The 22,925-nt window shown below is 38.3% G+C and overlaps 1 protein-coding gene across 2 annotated transcripts in view; it reads right to left on the minus strand.

Annotated features, from left to right (window-relative positions):
* The window catches only part of JAG2 (jagged canonical Notch ligand 2), a 114,752-nt gene that overhangs the window by 15,587 nt on the left and 76,240 nt on the right, over positions 1-22,925 (minus strand). The window contains exons 7-19 of one of the 2 annotated variants that reach the window (XM_060754478.2): positions 22,664-22,783; positions 20,902-21,015; positions 18,900-19,013; positions 17,571-17,684; positions 17,080-17,126; positions 14,297-14,470; positions 9,962-10,112; positions 8,656-8,820; positions 7,127-7,240; positions 5,961-6,074; positions 5,040-5,153; positions 4,100-4,216; positions 1,334-1,361 (exon numbers count right to left, since the gene is read on the minus strand). In XM_060754478.2, the coding sequence (XP_060610461.2) occupies positions 1,334-1,361; positions 4,100-4,216; positions 5,040-5,153; positions 5,961-6,074; positions 7,127-7,240; positions 8,656-8,820; positions 9,962-10,112; positions 14,297-14,470; positions 17,080-17,126; positions 17,571-17,684; positions 18,900-19,013; positions 20,902-21,015; positions 22,664-22,783 (1,486 nt within the window). The remainder of the gene's footprint in view (positions 1-1,333; positions 1,362-4,099; positions 4,217-5,039; positions 5,154-5,960; positions 6,075-7,126; positions 7,241-8,655; positions 8,821-9,961; positions 10,113-14,296; positions 14,471-17,079; positions 17,127-17,570; positions 17,685-18,899; positions 19,014-20,901; positions 21,016-22,663; positions 22,784-22,925) is intronic. The other variant, XM_060754486.2, reaches the window with a different exon arrangement.

A 22,925-nucleotide genomic window follows, 5' to 3' on the forward strand; every position in this document is an offset into this window, starting at 1 on the left:
CTATCCATCCATCCATCCATCCATCCATCCATCCATCCATCTATCTATCTGGTTGGAGATAAACTTAAAATGTACCTGTTCCAACTTACAAACAAATTCAGCTTAATAATAACTTTATTTATACCCTGCCACCATCTCCCCAAAGGGGATTTGGGGCGGTTTACATGAGACCATGCCCATCAATACAGAAAACACAATATAACACAAAAACACAACAGAAAATCAGAAAATAAAATAACATAAAATATAAGCTTAAGAACAAGCCTACAAAAGCTATCTTGTTTGTAACTTGGGGACTGCCTGTAACTGCAAATCAAGATGAATGATCAACGGTGGCTCCATCCCAGGCGTATTCTCTCTGTATTTGCTCCTTCAAGGTAAATATTCTAGAAATATGTCACTGTCTGGAAAGTGTACTGAGTCTTACCTAACATGTAAAGCAAATCTGGCTTAATGCTATTAAGAACACATTGGGACGATTTTTGAGCCATTGTGTTGGAGATGCTTAATCATCATTATGCTGTTGTGAAGAACTTCCAATCATGTTAAAATTTCACTGTTCCTTTGTAGAAGGGTTGGTGAAAACGTAAGACGGCCCACTCCATTTTTATTGCAGTCTGATCAACATACTGACCAGAAGTGAAATGGCACAGCTTTTGTCATCATTTTGAGAAGGACTAGCCACCTGATGTATCTGAACTATTTTGTTCAAGCTTCAGAAACATCTGGCATGGAGAATCTTATTTCACCCTACTTTATCTGTAGCGCACTATTGTTTTGGTAACCAAAGTCATAAGAGTGCCAACATAAGGTAGTATTTTTAAAAGTTTGACTTGATAACTTAATTCTTCTCAGCTCTGAGAAAGCATGGTCAAAATGGACACAGGAAACTTTGGAGCCTGTTAAGTGCTCTAAAAATATCAAAACTACTGCTCATACTCAAGAGTAATTACCATGAATATGTGTACGCTTTTCACTTTGTTACTGTCTCACCACTTCCCCACACCCCTTTCTCAACACAGAATACAAACACAACTGAATAACCTCATTGGTTTTAAGTGGGCTTATTCAAATATCTATTCATTTGGGCTGACTTGTCTTCATAAAACATTCGCAACTACAAAGCTCGTATTACCACAACTGAACAGAAATCTGACTCCATAGGAACACACATGTTGGCACAGCAGCTACACAGGAAATAAATACAGGAAGTTCCTTTGGTAAGACCAACACAATAGTTTAGAGTACAGAGATTAAGAGGCCTTGATTCAAAAGACTGTTTACATTCAACAATTGCATTGGGACATTTTATAAATTATCTTAGTCTACTTACCATGGGTGCGGGTTGCAGTCATTGATATCTAAACAAAGAAAATTAAAATTGATTACTCGATTGCAATCTACAACTAATATTAGGCATGGATCTTGATTTACAGGTCCACACATGAAAGTTCATACGCACACATCAAATTCCTGAAGCAAGTATCTTCCCCCTCAACTAATAATAATAATAATAATACTTTATTTGTACCCCACTACCATCTCCCCAAGGGACTCGGTGCGGCTTACATGAGGCCAACACATCAATAAACAAAGGCGATAACGAATAATCAATACAACAGTTAAAATAAAACTCAAAAACTAAACAAAAAAACACAATAAGCAATAACAATAGCATACAGCATTTAAAAACCTATGGCTGGGCCAAATGTAATAATTAAAATTTAAAATGCTGGGGCATGAACAAGGTAGGGTAAACTAGGATAGTTTTTTCAAAGAAAGAGGAGGGCGCACAGGCAATCCTAATCAATATTAAAGTGCATTTGAGGACATATTGCTAAGAGTTTTCCTTATTCTGGGAAGGCACACTGGAACAACCACGTTTTCAGGCTCCTCCTAAAGACTGCCAGCGTTGGGGCATGTCTGATGTCCTTAGGGAGTGTATTCCAGAGTCGAGGGGCCACCACCGAGAAGGCCCTCTCCCTCGTCCCCACCAATCGCGCCTGCGAAGAAGGTGGGAGCGTGAACAGGGCCTCTCCAGATGATTGAAGAGATCGTGTGGGTTCGTAAACAGAAATGCGGTCACGAAGGTAGGTGGGTTCCAAACCGTTCAGGGCTTTGTAGGTAAGAACCTGCACCTTGGATTGGGACCGGAAAACGAACGGCAGACAGTGGAGCTCCTTAAACAGGAGGGTTGACCGCTCCCTGTAAGAAGCACTTCATTGGCAACAACCACTCTAAACCCTTATCCTAACTGTTATATATATATGGATTTGTACATGTAATAGTACTGAAACTGAATTGAACAAGGAAGCCTTCAAATCAAACCAGACACGCTGGTGTACGTAATATAGAGAAATACTATTCTATAAAAAATGAATGAGGGGCCCAATGGGTGAGGTTTTCTTGACCTGCTAACTCGTCTCTTCTTGATCACCTCGGAAAAACTTCCATCTAGCAATTATGATGCTGATATTGTGCAAGTCTCTCTGTGATAGGCGTGACAGGCAATGTTTACTTTGTCTCGCTTGCTACTTCTTATTTCTCCCCTTCTTCTATTGACTTTGGGAGCCCTTGCAACTGGTACCCTGAGGCAGACCCAGACTTTGAAACAGACATTGTTCCTGTTTACTTATGTGCATAAGCGCTTCTGTATTTATGCTATAGGCAGAAAAACAGGGAGGTAAAAAGAACACATGGACTGAATCCCTAGCTGGCAGCAACTGGCAGGACTTGCTAAGAATGTTCTCAGATAAACACATGCCACCCATCTCAGGTTTCCTCTTCACTGCACTGTATTTTTAAAGCAGGAAGCAGTGAAAGTAAAGTAACAAAGCATGTCTAATCCTAGACTGCCTCATGGGATGGGAAGACATGCCTTCATGTGATAGTAACTTTTAGAAATCTAGCAGAACTCACTTATCTCTTGAGACCCATAACATATAAGGTGGGTGGGAAGTCTGTTTCTATGAGCATGAAGGTGACCTTAGAGTCCCTTTCTGTTGATATACCACACAGGCAGCAGTGTAGACCAAAAAAGAGTTTCAACTATTTCACTTCTGCAAATTGTAGTGCATATGAAGCATAAATGAAGTACATGTTTCAACTTGGTTCCTATCTCCAAGATATTTCATTATGTATATGCAAGTTTTCTAGAAAAAAATCCTATATTTAGAACATTTCTGCTTCCAGGTATTTTGAGTAAGGGATGCTCAATCTATACTTCAGTTCCTTGAGAGCACTGAAAAATGTGGGATGAAATCCAGACTGAAAGCATTTGTGTTTACAGTATTCAGACTGGGATGCCAGGCCTAAGAATTAGCTTGCATATCAGTCCTACATTTACTTAATGTGATTTTAGGGTTTCTTTAACTGCAGCCTCAAAAATCCTCCCATCACCCTTTGCTGGAGTTTCTCCGACTTGTAGCCCAAAAAGCAAGCTTCCCAAGGTTTGGATTTCACACTGGCCTTTGGATTATGAGGATGCACTCTAATCTGAAGGATATACAAAGGAATCCTCCTTTTCCTTTCTTATTTAAAAATGAAATAAAATATATTTTATCATATAGCCACTGAAGCAGTGACACTAGTAATACATATTTTCAGGCATCACAAAACACTTGTTCTCAAAGAACTACTAGAATAGGAAACGTAGTGCTTTATACATGCCCCTCCCACAACCTTTTCTACAAGTAAATCATAGCAATCAACTTTGTTTACAGCGCATGAAACAACTTAACAAATGCTATTAAAGGTAATTTCAAAGCAGAATTAGAAATTTAGACTAGATTGAAACTGTTTGTGCACGTTCCGTCTTGAGGTACAAAGTCAAGCTCAGCCACACCTAAGAAAAATCAGCATATTGGTATGCTGTTAAAATACCCATAGGTAATACTGACAGTAATTGTTCTAACACGATGGGTACCTCAGTCTCTACAAAGCTTATAGTAATGGCACCCAATCCTAAGCATCCACAAACTTACTGATATCCAAAGGATGAATATATACAGTGTTTTGAACCATATCCACTGGTATACAAAGAGTTTTGATATTCTAAAGAACTGCTGAACTCAACTAGGAAAGAAGAAAACACACTTACTCTGAGTGCATGTACGCCCTTCCCAGCCTTCTTTGCAGATGCACGAAAAGGAATCCCCACTGCCAACACAGGTGCCACCATTCAAACAAGGGTTGGGAGTACAGCTGCTGTTCTTTGCTTTGGTAGAAAAATAAATAGGTCATTATAATAAAGCTTTATAGTTTGATTTTAATGCAAAATACCAGTATGAAAGTTACTGAAAGTTTTTAAAATTATGTTCAGATTTTAGTCCATATTAATAATACTCCTAAGCAGCTTAAATACAACTAATACAACACCAACACTTTGCCAAAGCCACTCTTGCCCAGCTTCTTGAAGGTAGGCCTTGTAACAGTGAAGGAGGCAACTATGTGTTTCTACATCTGCAAGTGAGAAAATGAACAACTGCAAGGTGGAAAACCAGAGTGGGTCCTGGCTGTTGGGTATCATCATCATCATCAATATCATTTATACCTCACTTTATCTCTCCCGTAGGAGACTCCGAGCAGCTTAACATAAAAACATCGGCATACAAATTAAAATATACGTATATTTAAACAGCATTAAACTTCATTAGTATTAAAAACCATTCAGATAAAATGAGTCAAGATTTTTTTCAACTGATATTTATTACCCTGTTACAAAGGTCATACTTCTACCTATAGTATTCACTATGATATCAAAATCTTTCGGAAGTGCTAAACTTAAAGGAAAATGCTTCACCTACTAACTGTGCTACAGCATATTTCATTGACCTCTTCCGTTAAGCACTCAAAGCTTAATTTTTATAACTTTTTTATGACTTAAAATAAGACCACAGAACATTTTGCCCTGTAGAATAGCAAAAATTGTGTTTTCTCTTGGTCATTAGACTGGGAAAAGGGGGAAACACACACAGATTATAATTAGCCTCGTCGACAATGCAAATGACTTTCCAATTCGAAGGTAAAAAAACACTTACCAATGTTGCAAGTGCTACCTTTCCACTCTGGAGGACAAGAGCACCGAAAAGTATCCCCATCATCATAACACGTTCCTCCATTGGTACAAGTACTTGCATCACACTGGTACTCACCTAAAGGTCATGACATTAAATGTAAGAACATGATTGTTCGAACAAACTTTTTATCCCCCATTAGAAGACAAGAGTTGTATTTTTTTTTTGAATAGCATGGAATTATAGAATCCTTGAGTTGGAAAAGGCCTAGTGAGCCATTCAATCCCACCCCTTGCCAAGAAGCAGGACAATCGCATTCAAAGCACCCCCAACAGATGGCCATCCAGTGTCTGTTTAAAGCCTCCAAAGGAGGAGCCTCCACCACACTTCAGGGCAGAGAGTTCCACTGCTGAACAGCTCTCACAGTTAGCAAGTTCTTCCTAATGTTCAGGTGGAATCTCCTTTCCTGTAATTTGATCCCAGTCTCCAGGGCAGCAGAAAACAAGCTTGCTCCCTCCTCCCTATGACTTAGGAGTTAGTCTGTTACAACATTACCCCTTTTTAAGCATTTGCACAAACCAAGGATGTTCAGGATGAAGGATAACAATTGCATGAATGTACATAAAGCATTCTATGCAAACATTATTTTACCAAAGTAATTATTCCAAAAGGTAGTTTGAAACTAATAATTAGAAAAAAAATAGCATTATCAACCAGCAACTATAACTTTAAAAAATGATAGCTAAAATACTCCAAACTCTTCTCTTCAGATTCCTTTGACACGCTGTGCCAAGTTTTTTAACTTGGTGGTTTCATATGGAGAAAAGTAGGTAATTATTAGACTTGTTTGTGCACAACATCTTTCATCAAATCCAGATTGCAAAACTTTTAAGAGCTTCCTTTCCAACTTCTGATTATTTTCAGCAATATTCAGCACCTACTTACTTGAATGACATGTTTTGCCTTTCCATCCATTTCTACATTCACAGTAGAAGTCATTCTCCAAATCAATGCAACGGCCACCATTATGACATGGACTGGGCGAGCAGTCATTAACATCTAAGAAGATAGAAAAAAACTTTAGTAAAGGTAATAAGCATGTGAGAGGACTACTAGAAGGCAGACAACCATCTCAGTTGTTGAGACTGTAGACGCAGCAAAGGACTAGTCTTAGGAAATCTAATATAAATGAGCCAAGTTAAGGTATGTAGAAACATGTTCTGATCTAGATGACAATGATATATTAACTATAGACTCTCTGAATATATAGCCTTAAGCTATTTTATTCCGTGTTGACTCCTAAGCACCAACTCAGAGGAAGCTAGCTGTGGCAAGTCTACTAAGAAATCAAATTCCTATTGATTTAATCTAGTACTTCAGACTGCACTCTGTATATTTCAATCATGATATTAGTCTGTTTCACAAGACTGTTGGAAGAATGAACCAGCGAAGGTCATTAATGTTTTATATTTAGATCTGGGACTGCTATGAAACCAGAATTTGGAATCTTAACCTGTGGCACAACACACACACCCCAGGAAGGTCCTCAGGTTAGTAAACTAAGCAGCTTGTCGTACATACAATATTTGATTCAATCCCTGCTACTTCTCCAATTAAAGGACTTTGTAACTATAGCACAACAAACTAAATTCTGTCCAAAGAGTCACTACCATGTAGCAGATGCAACACCATTAGATATTAAATCAATGGTCTCATTCAGTCTAAGGCAATTTCATTGTATATCACCCACAGAGAAATCTGACCACTCTGGTCTAGATTGAACTCTCTCATTTTTAGCCAGACAGTAAAATTTAGTCCTGAAAATCTGCTCAAAAGGTAGTAAGCAGTTGAAATACTAAGAACATTGATTGTCAAAGGGATCTTAAAAATGAAAGGAATATAAACTGGGAAATAGAGCCATATTCTTCCTTTTTAATTAATGAATTCATATATAAGGCAAATATTTTGAAACTTTTTGTCAGATACATAACAACCTAACTTAACTTATCCAAATTTTTCAAGGTAGGCCAAAAGCAGGCTCAGAGTTAAGCTCCACGTGAGAGAGAAGTCCCATGGCTACTTCTGCTAGGTTAGCATTTAGTTGTACTCACTGATATCACAAAGTTTTCCTTCCCAGCCATTCTGGCAGAAGCACCTGAAATTGTTGATTTCATCGATGCAAGTCCCGCCATTCTTGCAAGGTTTCCCCAGGCAATCGTTAATATCTAAAGATGAAAGTACACACGTGTCTAGAACCATTTTATCTGGTATAACAAGGGACACTTTTGGTAGTGAATTATTTCTCAAAGTTACAGAACTTTCTGAAGCAAAACATCTTCAATCAATACAAATTTAGGACACATCAGTGTTTGGAAAAGTTCTGGACATGCTGGCTGGAGAGTAATCATGGATCATGTCGTCCAAATAAACAGTTTGCCCAGCTTCTATTTTACAATGAAATAGGCCCCTTAAAATACTCCACTGGGATGCTTATCAAAGACATCAGTGCATTGATCACCTAGAGCCTAGTATAGTCATGGAAACCTAGTACAGTCATGGAAACCCACTAATGAAGGAATATGTGCTCCCTCCCTAATTTGGCACAGGACAACTGGAACTGTCCATATGAAACTAGTCCATATGAAACTGGACTAGACAGGTTTCATATTTTCATCTTCTGAAGTGTATCTGGAATGTGACAATCACTTATCTGTATTGCTAAATTTGCATGTTTGGCTAAGCCCAATGCATAATGTCTTGTTCGCCCTATCTGGATTTCAACAATCTTAAAAAAGTATGTCTTTTTGTAAATAAAAATATACAGAAAAGAACAAGGATGGGCAAATCTATGGCTTGCAGGGCTTATGTCTTTTTGAAAAAATAATGTATTTATTATTTATTAAAAATTATTATTTATTAAAAGAATTCTGAAATGTAATTAATAGCAACGTAATTCACAACAGGGACTCAGTTTTGAGGAAGAAAATTAAGGGAATATGGAAAGCAATTTTCTGAACATGCTTAGTCCAGAAGAAACCTCAGTTGTGTCATACAGAAATCCATTCCAGGTCTCCACAAAAGCTAGTTTCCCTACAGTTTAATAGTAATAAAAGGCTGCTGAATTAGATATCTTTCAGATCACCGAAAGATCAACGTTAGATCCTGATCGAACATCTATCTAGCCCATGGTAACAATCCTTTTCAAGGGGGTGGAGAGATAAAGATTACAGTTCCTGCCATTTTCTATGCCATTCAGTTGTTGACAGCAGACATTCATTTTGCCATGTAGTATCTAACTAAGCAACATACAAAGATTTCTGAACAGAATCAAAAATAAATTTATTCAAGCCCCTGCCCCATGCACTCAAATGAAGTATTTCATCAACTAGCCAATAGATCTTTCAAGAGTTTGTTGATTAGTAGACATGATATAACATTGTGACTGTACTGAGTACAGAAAGACACCTGCCCATACTCATGCAGAAAGCCAACTGCTTTTATCCATAGAAATGGACAGCCAGGACCTGTCTTTCTATCCTGAACTGATAAGCTAGGCTCTCAATCTCATGAGGCACCTCATCTGAAATAATTTTAAATTCAAGTCCAAGTTTTAAGGCTTTCAACATTTTTCTTCACTTACTTTCGTGACAGTATGCTCCAGTAAAGCCTTTCTCACAGGCACAAGTAAAATTGCCTCCTGCTTGACTGACGCACCGTCCGTGGGGCCCACACACATTGGAGGAGATTAAGCGGACGCCTTTCCGGGTAGCATTTGTGAAGACCTCTATTGTACAGCTGTCTATGACTAAGAATAAGAAGAGAGGTTTTTTTTAAAAAACAACACAAGACCAACATGAATGCTTATAATGCTTGACATGAATTGTTTCATTTAAATCCAGTCTTGGAAATTTCAGGAACATTTAACTAAAAGAATATATTACTTGCAGTACCTAAAAAGATGAGAAGGTTGATGATAGCAGAAGCTTTTGTGAAATAAAAAAAATGCTAATTTTTGTCAAAGGCTTTTATGGCTGGAATCACTGGGTTGCTGTGAGTTTTCTGGACTGTACAGCCCGGAAAACTCATACCAAACCCAATGCGAAGTGTTGTTCTTGCTATTTAGTAGGCATCATACAATTGACTGGAATCTAGTTGAGTCACTACACAATAGAATATCACTTTTTCTGGGGTCCTACTGTTGAGATGAGGAAAGGCAGACAAAATGTTCCAATTCTAAGTAGGGTATTTTTCCAATACATTCTATTCCTCCTTGGCTGCTGGGCCCTCTTCCTATCATTAGTGCCTACACTAGCTAGATTACAGTATCAGATTTGCTAACTAACTTTGGTCAAAATCCTGTTCGTGCACCGCACTGGCATCTGGCTGTAGTTAGCCAGTAATTTTGATAGTGTAATCTGGATAAATGCATGGATGCAATCAAATGAGAGGGATTGAACAACTTCTGCAAAAGAATGGAGAGATCATTCCCTCTTTACCTGCAGCCTACTAAATGTTCTGGTGGTGGGGGAATATCTAGAGAAAAAACTGGAAGGATCTCTCTCTGTGTGTAGAAATAGAAAGTCTTACTTTGTAGGAAGAATTTTGCTCTTGTAATGTTAAATTCTTCCTGGTGCCAAAATAATATTTAAATATTTATTTATTTAACTATTATTAGAAAACTGGATCCATCCATAAGAACGTGAAAGACATAACTGTGTGAGAAATCTTATTTTCTGTAGGAGGACCAGTATATTTTGGTTTCCTATTAAAATTAACGTACACACATAGCACTTGTTTTTAATTCTTTTGTATGGTAACATTTGCCATACTAATTAACAAAAAGCATTTTCACATATAGTCACTTCCCCTGCGAGAATATCAATTCAAATAATGTCTGAGATCTTGGTCTCTACAATGGTTTCTCTCTCTCCTGGAACAGAAGATACCTTTGCAAGAATTATTTTTGCAGTGATCCTTCAAATGCGAGCAGTTCTTTCCATCATAGTCATCAGAGCAAGCACAGTAATAGTCATCCCTCAGATCATAACACTTAGCTCCATTCTGGCAAGGATTAGGCTTGCAGAGATCAGTATCAATCTATGAAAGATTTAGACATCATCAGCTAAATTATCTTGAAACATGTCAACAAGTAATGTTGAATCATAAATACATTACAATTACTTCAACGTTTACAAGTTGAGTACTCAATGACAACAGTGTGATACAACCCCTGTATCCGCAGGTGATATATTTCTATATTGTGGAAATAGAAAATCATGGATAATACGAAGTTACCATAGAGTCACACTCTAGGAATTTGCTAGGTTCTCCAACATGATATCATTGTAACTTGTGGCAACAATATACCATAGAACAGTGGTTCCCAACCTGTGGTCTGTGGGCCATCTGCAAGAACTAAAATATGATCCACGGCCTCATCATTACTACACTGTTGCAATGAGAGTGACTGGTCTTGCAAAACCCTTATAGTGCCGAGGTTTATCAAATATGGTTTTCGGTGGGTGAGCAGATGGGGATTACTGGATAGCATACGTTGTGTATCAGAAACCAGAGCTGATGTGGTCTATCCAATGCAATTTTCTGAATCAGCACCCCAAATAACCAAACTGAATCTAAAGCTGACCAAAAACTGATTTGTAACTCTTTTGGTAGTAATGCTGGAGAGTGGTCCATGGTCAAAAAAAAGGTTGGGAACCACTGCCATAGAACCATTTGTAAAACCTTCAAAACATCCTAAAATTTGTCAGATGCAGGTAGGTGAACCTGTGAATACCAGTCCCATAAGTAGGGGGGTCATGCTGTATCTTGCCAAGTATATTGTGCCTTATGATAAAGAAGTACAACTCATATATTGAAAAAGTTACTATTTCTACTGTAAGACAGATGTATATTTATGTTAGGAACCCTTTTGTTTACTGCATTTCAAAATCTGTGGTCACTAACGCACTTTAGCCATGGTTTGCTGCTTGAGAAACCATTCTACAGAGGAACAAACAAATTATCGCTTGTTTTTGGTCCAGTCTCTATCCTAATGTTTTGTGAAGACATACAAGCCAAGAAACAAACCAGGGGCAAACAAAGCCAGAGTTCATGTGCCAACAATAAAATCTCATCTCCTGATTGTGGTTAACCATGACTAACCACAATCTATAGAGAAATGTGGAGAAAAAACCAGGACAGAATTCAGGAAACCACAACTAGATTTTCTGTTACATTGGTTTTTCAATCCACCCCTTTAATCTATTTCTCCATGTTGCAATACCTAACCTTCTCTTCTCTCTCTATGCATCAGATCAAAAGTTTCCACAAAAAGACAATGGGGCATGCCCATCCCACATGTGCTCTTATGTAAAACAATACTGAGAGCAGTTCAATGATTTTCTTTTCAAAAACAAAATTCTTTGTTGACTTTTGGGAAACCAACAACAAATGGCAATGAGCTGGTGACCTGTAAATACACTATCCACATTAAAAACCATTCCTCTGCACAAAAGAGGCAACTGAGCTACTTAGTTCTCAACTAAAATGGTAATACCAATCCCACTCTCCACATACTCCCCCATTTTCTATTTAAAAAGTAAGCCAAGGAGGCAATCATGTATGTTATGTATCCTTTAATTTCCCCTTACAGACTTTAGCTGCTTAAGATACTATAAGCCTCATGATCTCTCTCTCTCTCACGCCGTTTTTCCTCCAAGAAGATCAAGACAGCATATATGCTTTCCCCCCTTCGTATTATGCAAACATGACACAGACAGGATTATATGTGTCACTTCCAGAAATGATGCACACTTGGCAGAACTCCCAAGACCTCTGGACTGCTCCTTCCAGGCAAGAGAAAATAATGTTTGGAAGTGTTGAAGTACTAGTGTTAGAATTTATCAGGGCACTGTTTCTTCCAAGTGCTTGAAATACTTATGTTATCATCAACACCATCATGATCTCCTGCTTTTATCCTCACTGAGATGCAAACTGACCAATATCAATTAAAAAACAGTGCCATTCTATAGTAAACAAATATTAAAATAGAATTAATCAAATCAAACCAATCATTAAAAACCCTTAAAACAACGGAAACAATTGAATAATCAAATACCCTACAGCATCCCCGGGTAGCTTTTAAGAACCTTCTTAGCATGAATACTGTTAACTGCTAATTACATATAAATCTGTGCAAAAAAAAATCATATAGATTTGGAATGTGCTCTGACAAGTTGTTCATCAGTTGCCCCCGGTGGCATAATGGGTTAAACCTGCTGACTGACAGGTCGGTGATTCGAATCCTGGGAGTGGGGTGACTTCCTGTCTCAGCTCTGGCTTCCCATGCGGGGACTTGAGAAAGCCTCCCACAGGATGGTAACATCAAAACATCAAACATCCAGGCATCCCCTGGGCAACGTCCTTGCAGACGGCCAATTCTCTCACACCAGAAGCAACTTGCAGTTTCTCAAGTCACTTCTGACACACAAAAAAATCAGTTACCTTTCAATTACTTAACAGCTATATGGTATAATCTTTATTTTTTAATTTAAATCTGTCTTGCTTCCAATGTGGAAGCTTATGAACCTTCTGTTCATGTACAGTAAGGTTTTGTCTTTTTAATTCTGTGAATGTGTACATTTAAGCAAGGTGGTTTAAAACTGATTTGTTACTATTATCATGATGAAAGTGCCAAACTTAAACAAGTCTTGCAGGATGTAAACTTTTACACAGACGAATCCTTATAAGGAAGTAACTAATCAGAATATAGTTGGTCTTATGTCAACCACATTTGTTTTAGAGCAGCATCTATCTATCTATCCACAAACCAGGCACAGCACCTACAACAGAAAGTCTATACTTTGCGGCTGTGGTAATGCGTACATTCTCCACAATTTTTCCATGATAAAGCATATCTCCCAGAGGTATTACACATCCCCTTTTTATTTCAGTATGTTTCCCTTTTACAGCTTAGATTCTGCAACAGGCTGAAAAGTTTATGTAATGGGAGGTAGACATTTCCTGCACTGTTACGGGCATTCTGCCAAATCCATCATTATTCATCTGACAACCAAGTTACAAATTAATGCAACAGCCAGAAGTCCATCTGCACCAGCTCTGGAAGGTTTGGAGAGCTTCTCTGCAGAGGCAAAACATCCCATATACATGAGTCACACAGGCCACAAAGAAGTTTAAGACCGAAGTGTCCATACTGGGACATCTCCACACCAACCAGTAGTCCAGAACACACAGCACCACTGGTTTTGTCCTATGCACGAGCATACAAAATATACATTCCTTGGTACAGAACTCTGTCCCTCTAGAGCTCTGGTTCCCAAACGTTGGCTCTCCACATGTATTGAGTTTTAGCTCCTAGAACTACTGACAGTTAGCTAAACTGGCGGAAACTTCTGAGAGCTGAAGTCCCAAATACCGGGAGAATCAGAAGTTGGAAACCATTAGGTGGTTAGACCACTGGTTCCCAACCTTTTTTTGACTAGGAACCACTTTGACCAGGGACCATTCTCCAACATTAGTACCCAAAGGGTTACAAATCGGTTTTTGCTCAACTTTAGATTCGGTTTGGTTATTTGGGATGTTGATTCAGAAAATTGCAGTGGACAGACCACATAATAAGCCATCCTGTAGTTGCCATCTGTTCACGTACAGAAAACCATATTTAATAAGCCTCAGCTCTGTAGGAGGGATTCGCAAGAACAGTCACTCTCGTTGCAACAGTGAGGCCGCAGACCATATTTTAGTTCTTATGGATCACTGGTGGTCCATGGACCACAGGTTGGGAACCATTGAGTTAGACCAACAATACAAGGGAGATGGGTCCATGTATACCAGATCCCTTCAACCTGCAGCCCTCCAGGTGTTTGTGCCTCCAACCTTAATGGTCAGTAATTCTGAGAGATAAGTCCAAAATACCTGGAGTACCACAGTCCTACACAAAGAAGGCAGTTTACATGTAATAACTATTTTAACATTTGTTCCTTGCAGTTGCTGTTATCTTTCACTGTACATATCTATAAGCTATGTGTTGTGACCTGGCTTGGAAATTCTTTGCGACAATGTGGAAACTGTAGTTTTGAATAATAAATAAATAAAGTTGTCCACAACGCCTGGTCACAAGCAACCTCCTGCAAAACTATGCTTGTTTTCAAGTTTGGACAGACGAAGTGGGCTGCTGTATAACTAAAACCGTGTGTTACTCAAAGAATTCTTTCCAGAATTCAAGTCAACTACAGTATTAACAATTCCAAAGTATCATTCACCTCACAAAATACTCCTGAGAAGTCTTGTGGACACACACAACGGAATCCATTGACCAGCCTCTCACAGCGGCCTGCATTTTTACATGGGTTGCTTGTACATTCATCAATTTCTATTTCACAGTTCTTTCCAATGAAACCCTGAGGGCATACGCAATGATAACCATTTGCTTCAGCCTAAAGAAAAGGAAAGATCAAAATGAGTGTTGCTCGTTTTCAGGGAACAGCAGAAATATTTCTTCATATTCTTTCGAAGTATGCGTCACTTCTTGCCATCAAAATAATCTTGAAATAATTTGGAAATATTAAAAGAATCAACAGTCAATATAACAAGGAAATATGTAACAATATATTTCTATACAACAAAATATCACACTTATCAAACATGAAGAAATAGAAAATGGAAAACAAAACTATTATTATTAATCTACAATACAAGTTGAGCATCCCTTATCCAAATTGTTTAGGATCTGAAGTGCTTTGGATTTTGGGGGGGTTTGGAATATGTACTTGTATTTGCCTTATGTACAAATGAGATGTTTTGAGAAACAGGACCCAACTCTAAATGCACAATTTATATATATACATCCATCACATATGCATAACCTGAAGTTAATTTTATATAATATTTTAAATGGAAGCATGAAACAAAGTTTGTGTACACTGAAGTTTGTGTCCAGAAAACAAATCTGTCACTATCTCAGCCACCCACATAGATGATTTTAGAGCATTTCAGATTTTCAGATAAGATTATTTTACCTACCAATCCAAAATGAACAACACAAAACCACCTGCCTGTATCAGGCATCTAGTGACCAAATAGCTAGGGAATTACATCATCACCTGGCATTAAAAAAATAATGTCTTTATCAGGCAAACCTCCTTGAGGAAAGTCTGTGTGCACCATACACAAAGGGCACCAGAGAAAAGTCTCAATTCTAAATTGCTGCTTGCCAACTCTCCCTTTGAGCAGACACAGAAAAGGACCTCAGATGCAGACCTCAGGGTCTGAGTTGATCCATATGGAAAAAGACAGACTTGGAGGTTGCATGAAATTTTTCTCACCACTGTAATCTAAATCTCAACACACATTTTTGTAGTTGTTCATTCAGAGTCTTTCAGTGTGAAAAGTGGTCATTTCTAGCAACTATTTACCTCCTACTCATTTTTAAACATGTCAAAGTGGAAATTACTTATGTCGACCCTTCTCCTTCAGGGGTTGAAATCATATGGCTCTTCGGATATTAAGAATGCCAACTCCCAGCATGCCTCAACAGTGATTATATGGGATATTTTTTTTCTTTGTGTCAGGAGCAACTTGAGAAACTGGAAGTCGCTTCTGGTGTAAGAGAATTGGCCATCTGCAAGGATGTTGCCCAGGGGACGCCTAGATGTTTTACCATCCTTGTGGGAGACTTCTCTCATGTCACCGCATGGGGAGCTGCAGCTGACAACTTGCTCTCCCTCGATTCGAACCACTGACCTGTCTGTCAGCAATCCTGTCGGCACAAGGGTTTAACCCGTTGTGCCACTGGGGGATATGGGATAGGGATACTAGGATTTGCAGTCCAAGAGATTTGGGGAACTGCAAAATTCCCATGCTTGCATAACCATCTACATTTTAACATGTTACCTGCTGTATTTGTTTTTTAACCCAATGTATTCAGGAAAAGACAGCTCTGAATGTGTAATACTGAGACACCTGTATGATATCTGTATGAGATATTTTCCTTCACCACATTTATGTTCATTGCCTCCAAAATTTATCAACAACTGTGACCAATTTGGTTAAACATGGGAGGAAAGCTACATTTGAAAATCAGGTTCATTATTCTTGGATAGCTGCAGAGCCCTTTTAGAAAGAAATGCAGTTGTTTCAACAGTTGCCTTGTAAGCCTCTAGTGTAGAGGCTGATGTCATAGAGAAGCTACATACCAGAGTAAGTAGCTCAGCATTACATGTTTGAATTTTTTAAATTCTTGGGCAGACGCCATTTAGTACTACTATTGAATTGGTTTGCTTCAAAGTTTTCCAATGGCTACTTCAGTGCAAGCATTTATCCCATTTGCCACTTAAAAAGTTCATATTAATGGAACTTTGCTACTGTATTTTTTCTATAGAAGTCCTATTAAACGTTAGTCTCAAAGAGACCTGTATGGGGACAAGACTTTCTGTGAGATAATCTAATTTCCTCTCCTTGAAGCTCTACCTTATATTTTAAGCAGTAAGGTCTATCATCAGCCCTTGTGTGGAAATTGGGAGGGATGCTTGTGCATGAAAGCAACATCACATCATTATATCTAATAGTCTTGTTAGCATTTTAACATATTACTGAACCACAATATAGTAAATGTAAACAAACATCCCTCCTTAATATTGAAATCAATGGGGTGTAAATGTGCTTATCTTGACTATATGAACAAAGAGTGGATTGTTTTATTAACCTCCATTTCCCTTCACAAAGGAATCCCTCCTTCTCATCTCTACAAAATATCTTGCTAAAAATCTGTCAAATCGTTGCAGGGAAATTCTAAGCATGTGCAATATCAATGGACCATTTAACACCATTTTTGGGACATGCAGTGGACAGACTGTGTGCAATCTGAACCCAAGTATGGCTGAGTGTACACACACACACATGCATTTTGCTCATGTGCAATCACAGAACCATAAAGGAACATGGCCAACTTTGATACCTTGCAAACCTTGCTTTGCAGTATTTGAAATTTAAAAATATTCTCAAAGTACCTTAAAAATTAGAGTGAAGAAAAGTATTTTAGCCTTACCTTACAAACACCTCCATTTTGGCACTGCCCATGACAGTCACTGATTTCTAAGGATAAAATACACAAAACATTAAAAAATAAAACAGCCTAGGAATATCATTTAAATGAATAAACTTGAGACAGAGACAGAAAATAAGATAGTTCCAGAGGAAAGAAAATATAAGCATGGTTGATGCAAGTTTCAGAGCCCAAATAACAACTGCAGGCAATATGCAAACAAAAATCCTGACACAAGTCTCCCCCAAGACCAGAGTTCCTCAGTTACTTGCAGTTAGTCATTCCACAACCAAAAAGCTAAAGTTTTAGATGCAATGAAACATCTCATAAAAGAGAGACCTTACATGTTTTGGGCTTTTTTTGTGTGGAAAGGCTTAAAAGTTTGGAAAGGACAGAGAAACCTTAAGATAGTAATCAAGAGTAGAGTTCTATTTTCGTCTAGAAATAAAATTATTTTTAGGGTCAGGTGTATATACTCAAGATTAAATACTGACTGATGTGACAATTTAGTCCTTTCCATCCTGGAATGCAGTCACAGTAATATCCACCAATAAGATTTTTGCAAGAATGAGCATTAAGACAAGGTTTCCCTTCACACTCATTAGCATCTGTGAAAGAAGAGAAAGAAAAGCAGAGAGTGAAGAACAAACCCAGAAATAGACTGCCCTTGCACCAAAGCAAAGCCTTCATGTTTTCCAAATATCAGCTAGATGTCACTGGCTCCGCTGATATGTTTGCTGATATTTTCAACATACATGTTGCGTCCGATTCCCTTAGCAAGCCTTGATGATTCCAGGATTAGATTTTATAAATCTATTAAAATCAGGGAAACGATTTAAAGAGCTACTGCCCCAAGCCTTTAGGGAGTAGAAGTGTAATACATACTTTCTGAAAAACTGTGAGCAGTGGCTGTTTCTGCACTAAGCCATTTTCAAATGGCAGCTTAAACAGGGATTACCTGAAACACATCTAGGAAGATACACAATGGTAGCAAGGAAGAATGGCATTTTCCTACATGATTGTCCATTGTCACAATCTAGTGGAACTGGAGAATACACAGGCACATCCCTTGTTCAAGCTGGAAATCTGTGCTAACTTGTTTGGGCGTGTTCTGTGATCATTCCTTCCTCTCATGGTCTGATAGGCTCTTGGCACACTAAACCATTTTCATATCTGGAGGATGTCCTTAATATTATAATATTATATTGCATATCAAAGGATATCAAGGGATGGTAGACAATTCAGCTCATCAATTCATCTGCAAATTTAGCTGAGATGTCTTTTCACATCCGTAAAGCATGCACATGCCATATATGTCTAGCAAGGTGCAAGAATAGGGGAGGGGGCAAAGACCACACAAGGAGAAACGAGGAGTCAAAATGCAACCCATAAATTAAAAAATGCATCCCATAATGAAGTGCAGAAGCTCAAAAAGTGCAGGCATACCCTAGTTTCCACCACCACAGAGTTAAAAGATCACCACTATCAAGCCAGAAACATTTTAGTAACTGCTTCAGCTTGCATCAAGGCAGGAAAGAATCCTTTATAGAATATAACATTGCTTTGTTGAGAGCCTAGGTGCTCACAATAACAATTTACAAAGCCCAATTCAACCAGTGAGTAAGCAATAGCTATGCCCAAGCTGGTGCCTGCAAATGACCATGGTAACAGGGGGTGACGGAGCTTTCATGCCAACATGATTTGGAAGGCACCAGTTTGGGGGACAATGCATTAAAAAAACCAAATATACAAGGTGGCTGCAGCTACTTTAAAACAACAAATGTCTATCCCATAAAAGTAATCTTTCAAGCATCAAGACTTACCAAGATGGCAGGTTAGCCCTTTCCATTGCTGTGGACATATACATTCAAACCCATTAACACGATCCACACAGGTTCCACCGCCAGCACAAGGATTAGATGCACATTCATCAATATCTAGGGAGGTAAAGCTTGGTCTGAGATAGCTTTAGGACCACCACAAATGTTTTAAAAGCACATAAAAGGGGGCTTAGTAGACAGGTTCAGAGAACGATGCAACTTCCTTTAGCATCAGGAAGCACTTATGGTCAATACTGAGGGTAAAGGCACTCTATAATCCAGGAATACATGGAGGTCACATGTTCCTCACCCTTCCTTAGGACAGTTTAACACTCTTTGAACATTCTGAAAACAACTCAATATATGATGGAGAGGAAGGTATCTTGTTCATATGTGCTGTATCAGGAAAATATCATATACACTTTACGCACGTCAGAGAAGTTGACAAAGTGGGTATATACAATTAATAAACTTTCCATGATTTTAAGCATGGGTACTTGCAAAAATCATTTTTAGCACCGGGATTGTGGCGCAGCTGGCTGAGTGTCAGCTGCATTAAGATCACTCTGACCAAAAGGTCATGAGTTCGAAGCCAACCCGGGCTGGAGTTGGTGTCCAGCCATTGTGTAGCCTGTTGTCGACCTTTGCAACCCGAAAGTCAGTTGCATCTGTCAAGTAGGAAAATAAGGTACCACCTTGTGTGGGAGGCTAAATTAACTAATTTATGAGGCCATAAAGAAAACTCCGGGATGTGGAATGCGGAAGAAATTTATCGGTGTCGCTAATGGACGATGAAAGCAGCAGCTCCCCTGGCGGCCAGAAAAAAGTTAAATAGCCTCTGTGTATTGTCTGTATTCGTTGTCTGTCAAAACTGGCATTGAATGTTTGCCATATATGTATATTGTAATCCGCCCTGAGTCCCCTGCGGGGTGAGAAGGGCGGAATATAAAAACTGTAAATAAATAAATAAATTTCAAAATGGAACGTGAAAAGCAGTCTTGAGAAGCAAAGCAACTACAGGACTCATTTAGTTAATGCTAAATAACTCAGTTAATGCTTTCGTACAATCAGCCTTTCTGATTAATTTGTACATTTTGAACATGTTACCATTTTCATTCACTAAAGGCCTTCTGTTAAAGCCAACATGTTACTATATATATCTATGTGCGTATATATATGCACAGACACACAAACAACCAACCACAAACACATGTACTATCACGTGTGAATTATAACACTATAGGAAGGGGACACATTAGCACCAGTGCCAGCCTCGCTTTTCAGTTGATGCTTTCAGATGCTCCTACGTGAAGTTATCGAGTTCAGCTCCTCTTGATAAAACTAGTTAGCATCTTGTTGTGTGGATCTTGTTAAACACAAACCCACACACTTCTGTCTGATTTTGAATCATCATGATAAGCAATAAGATTTTTTTAAACACACACAGAGAGAACTGCATATCTTTCACTTTTATTTCCTAAACATTGTAGACATATATTGGCCAGAAGAAAATTATCATAGCAACACTTACTGGAAAGCTTTATTACGCTTTATTACACTTATTAGGTGATGTGCAATGTTACACTGACTAATCTACAACATACAATGCTAAAGCTCTTACTGTTACAGTCCAAAGAATAATTTTGAAAAAAATACTGTCCTTTCACCAGATACAATTTTACTCCTCAAAACCTTTATACAGAGCATACAATCTTAAGGGCCTCCCCTCTCCTTTTTTGAAATACAAAGTAATGTGTTTTTAAGATGGCACTTCCTCTGATAAACTAATGCCTGCAGCTTAAGAGGATAGAACAAATTCCTATCTTCTTGTTGCTCAGATGCAGAGGTCATAAAATGACTCATGACAACCATAATATTGTGACATAAAGAAAAAAGTGCAACTTAGCTGCATATTGTGACCATTCACCTGTTACATTCTCAAGTACGCAAAGGACAGTTTATTTATTTGGCTTCTGCAGCAAAGTTTAAATGAAGCTACACCTACCAATAGCACACGTTGGTCCGCTCCAGCCATCAGGACACTGGCATTTAAAGCCTGATGAAACTTCATGACATGTTCCACCATTAGCACAAGGATTTGATACACAAGCATGCTCAACTAAGGAGAAAAGAAAAAACAGCACCTCAACATGGGCTTAAAAGATCTATCTTCTACAAATTGGCACACAATTCTTCATATAGGAAGGTCTTCATAAGAAAGAATGTTCTTATGCTGTGAGAAAGTATTTGAAAACCATACAGTTTTCAAATGCTATTCAGAATTTGGGTCATATTCTGCTAGAATTCACACATGATTGTTTTGAACAATCATTTACTGCATCAAAAATATCTTAAAGCAGAAATATTCCGAAGTGGAATTCCATTTTCTATTCAAATCAACCATGTTTGGATTTTATGCAGAACAAATCTCAAATTATAGCATTTTCTGCATAGGAATTAATATTTCTGCATCAATGTAATTTCCATGTAGAAAATGTTTTCTCTGCAGAATAACCAAGTGTGAATTTTGTGAAGAATACCAAACTGCACAGATTCTTCCCATCAGTTTATCAACACTTGAAAATATAAGTTTTTGAAAATATATATATATTCTGCGTATTTTTGAATAACTGTTTCATCCCTAGTAATGAAGCATGGCTTGTTTAAATTTACTTAGGTATTACAGTCACTATCCAGTGCATAAGACTTAGAAATGGCTTCAAACTACAAGAAAGGAGATTCCATCTGAAAATTAGGAAGAACTTGCTAACTGTGAGAGCTGTTCATAAGTGGAACTCTCTGCTCTGGAGTGTGGTGGAGGCTCCTTCTTTGGAGGCTTTTAAACAGAGGCTGGATGGCCATCTGTCAGGGGTGCTTTGAATGCAATATTCCTGCTTCTTGGCAGGGGGTTGGACTGGATGGCCCATGAGGTCTCTTCCAACTCTGATTCTATGAAATGCATTTCTTTGTGCTTGAAGGAGAAGCGAGACGGACAAATTCAGGAAGTTATCGACACTTTCATCAATTTTTTGGGGTTTCTACTTTTCCTATGAAACAGAAATGGCCTTTTCAGCCCTAATCCACAAGGATAGCAATTACATCAGGGGTGGCCAGCTGTGGAACATGGAAGGCACAACTTGGGGTTCTCCAGACCTCATTAAGATAATATCACCACAATTTTTGATGACATTGTAAGTAATATGATTAGCTTCATATCCACCAAGGCTTTTTGAGGGGTAAAATTAACTGAAAAAGTGTAAAGGAATTTAATGCCTGTCTTGGACCCTTGATTCTCCTTCTTGTGCTTTTTTTTACATGCAATTGGAAGTTTTCTTGAAGCCAAATGTTCTGTATGTACACCATATTCACTGGCTACATGTGGATGCCAGGCTTCCCACTCTATGTGACATGAATAAACCACAAAAAACCTCAAGCTCAAGCAGATGGTGTGTATGCATGAATAGTGATTCCTTACTTCTGAACCCGGTCTAATTGGATGAAGTGGCTCTTGGATCATTGTTGATATTATTATTTTTATTGTGTTATACTTCCCCACTTCTACCAGCCAGGTGGCCCCTGGCTATCAAATAAGAATGTCATAGCTATAGTGTCCGATGTTTTCTATTTTCATGTTACAAGAAACTATGAATAATGTGAAAGCCTATATAGTTTTTAACTGAAGAACCCTCCCCTCTCCCTAGCCCTATTATACATAAAGGATCAGAAAGGTCTTCAATCTAGGTAATGCATGCAATTGCTGTTGGTACCGATTTCGCAGTTCTTTCCAGAGTAACCATCTTGGCAAGCACAGCTATATTCATCTGGTTCTGTATTCATACAAGTTCCACCATTCACGCATGGATGATGATTTCCACAATAGTTCAAATCTAGACAGAAAAGAAGGACACTGGAGTCATATGACAGATGGTTATCTGGAATCTCTCCAGACAGTACAGGCAAGCATAATTATTGTCTCATTTTAATACACATGGCACCTGCACTCATGTTTCCTTAAAGTACCCTAAGATG

This window comes from Anolis sagrei, chromosome 1 (genome assembly GCF_037176765.1).
Source record: "Anolis sagrei isolate rAnoSag1 chromosome 1, rAnoSag1.mat, whole genome shotgun sequence".
In the NCBI taxonomy this organism is placed as follows: Eukaryota; Metazoa; Chordata; class Lepidosauria; order Squamata; family Dactyloidae; genus Anolis; species Anolis sagrei.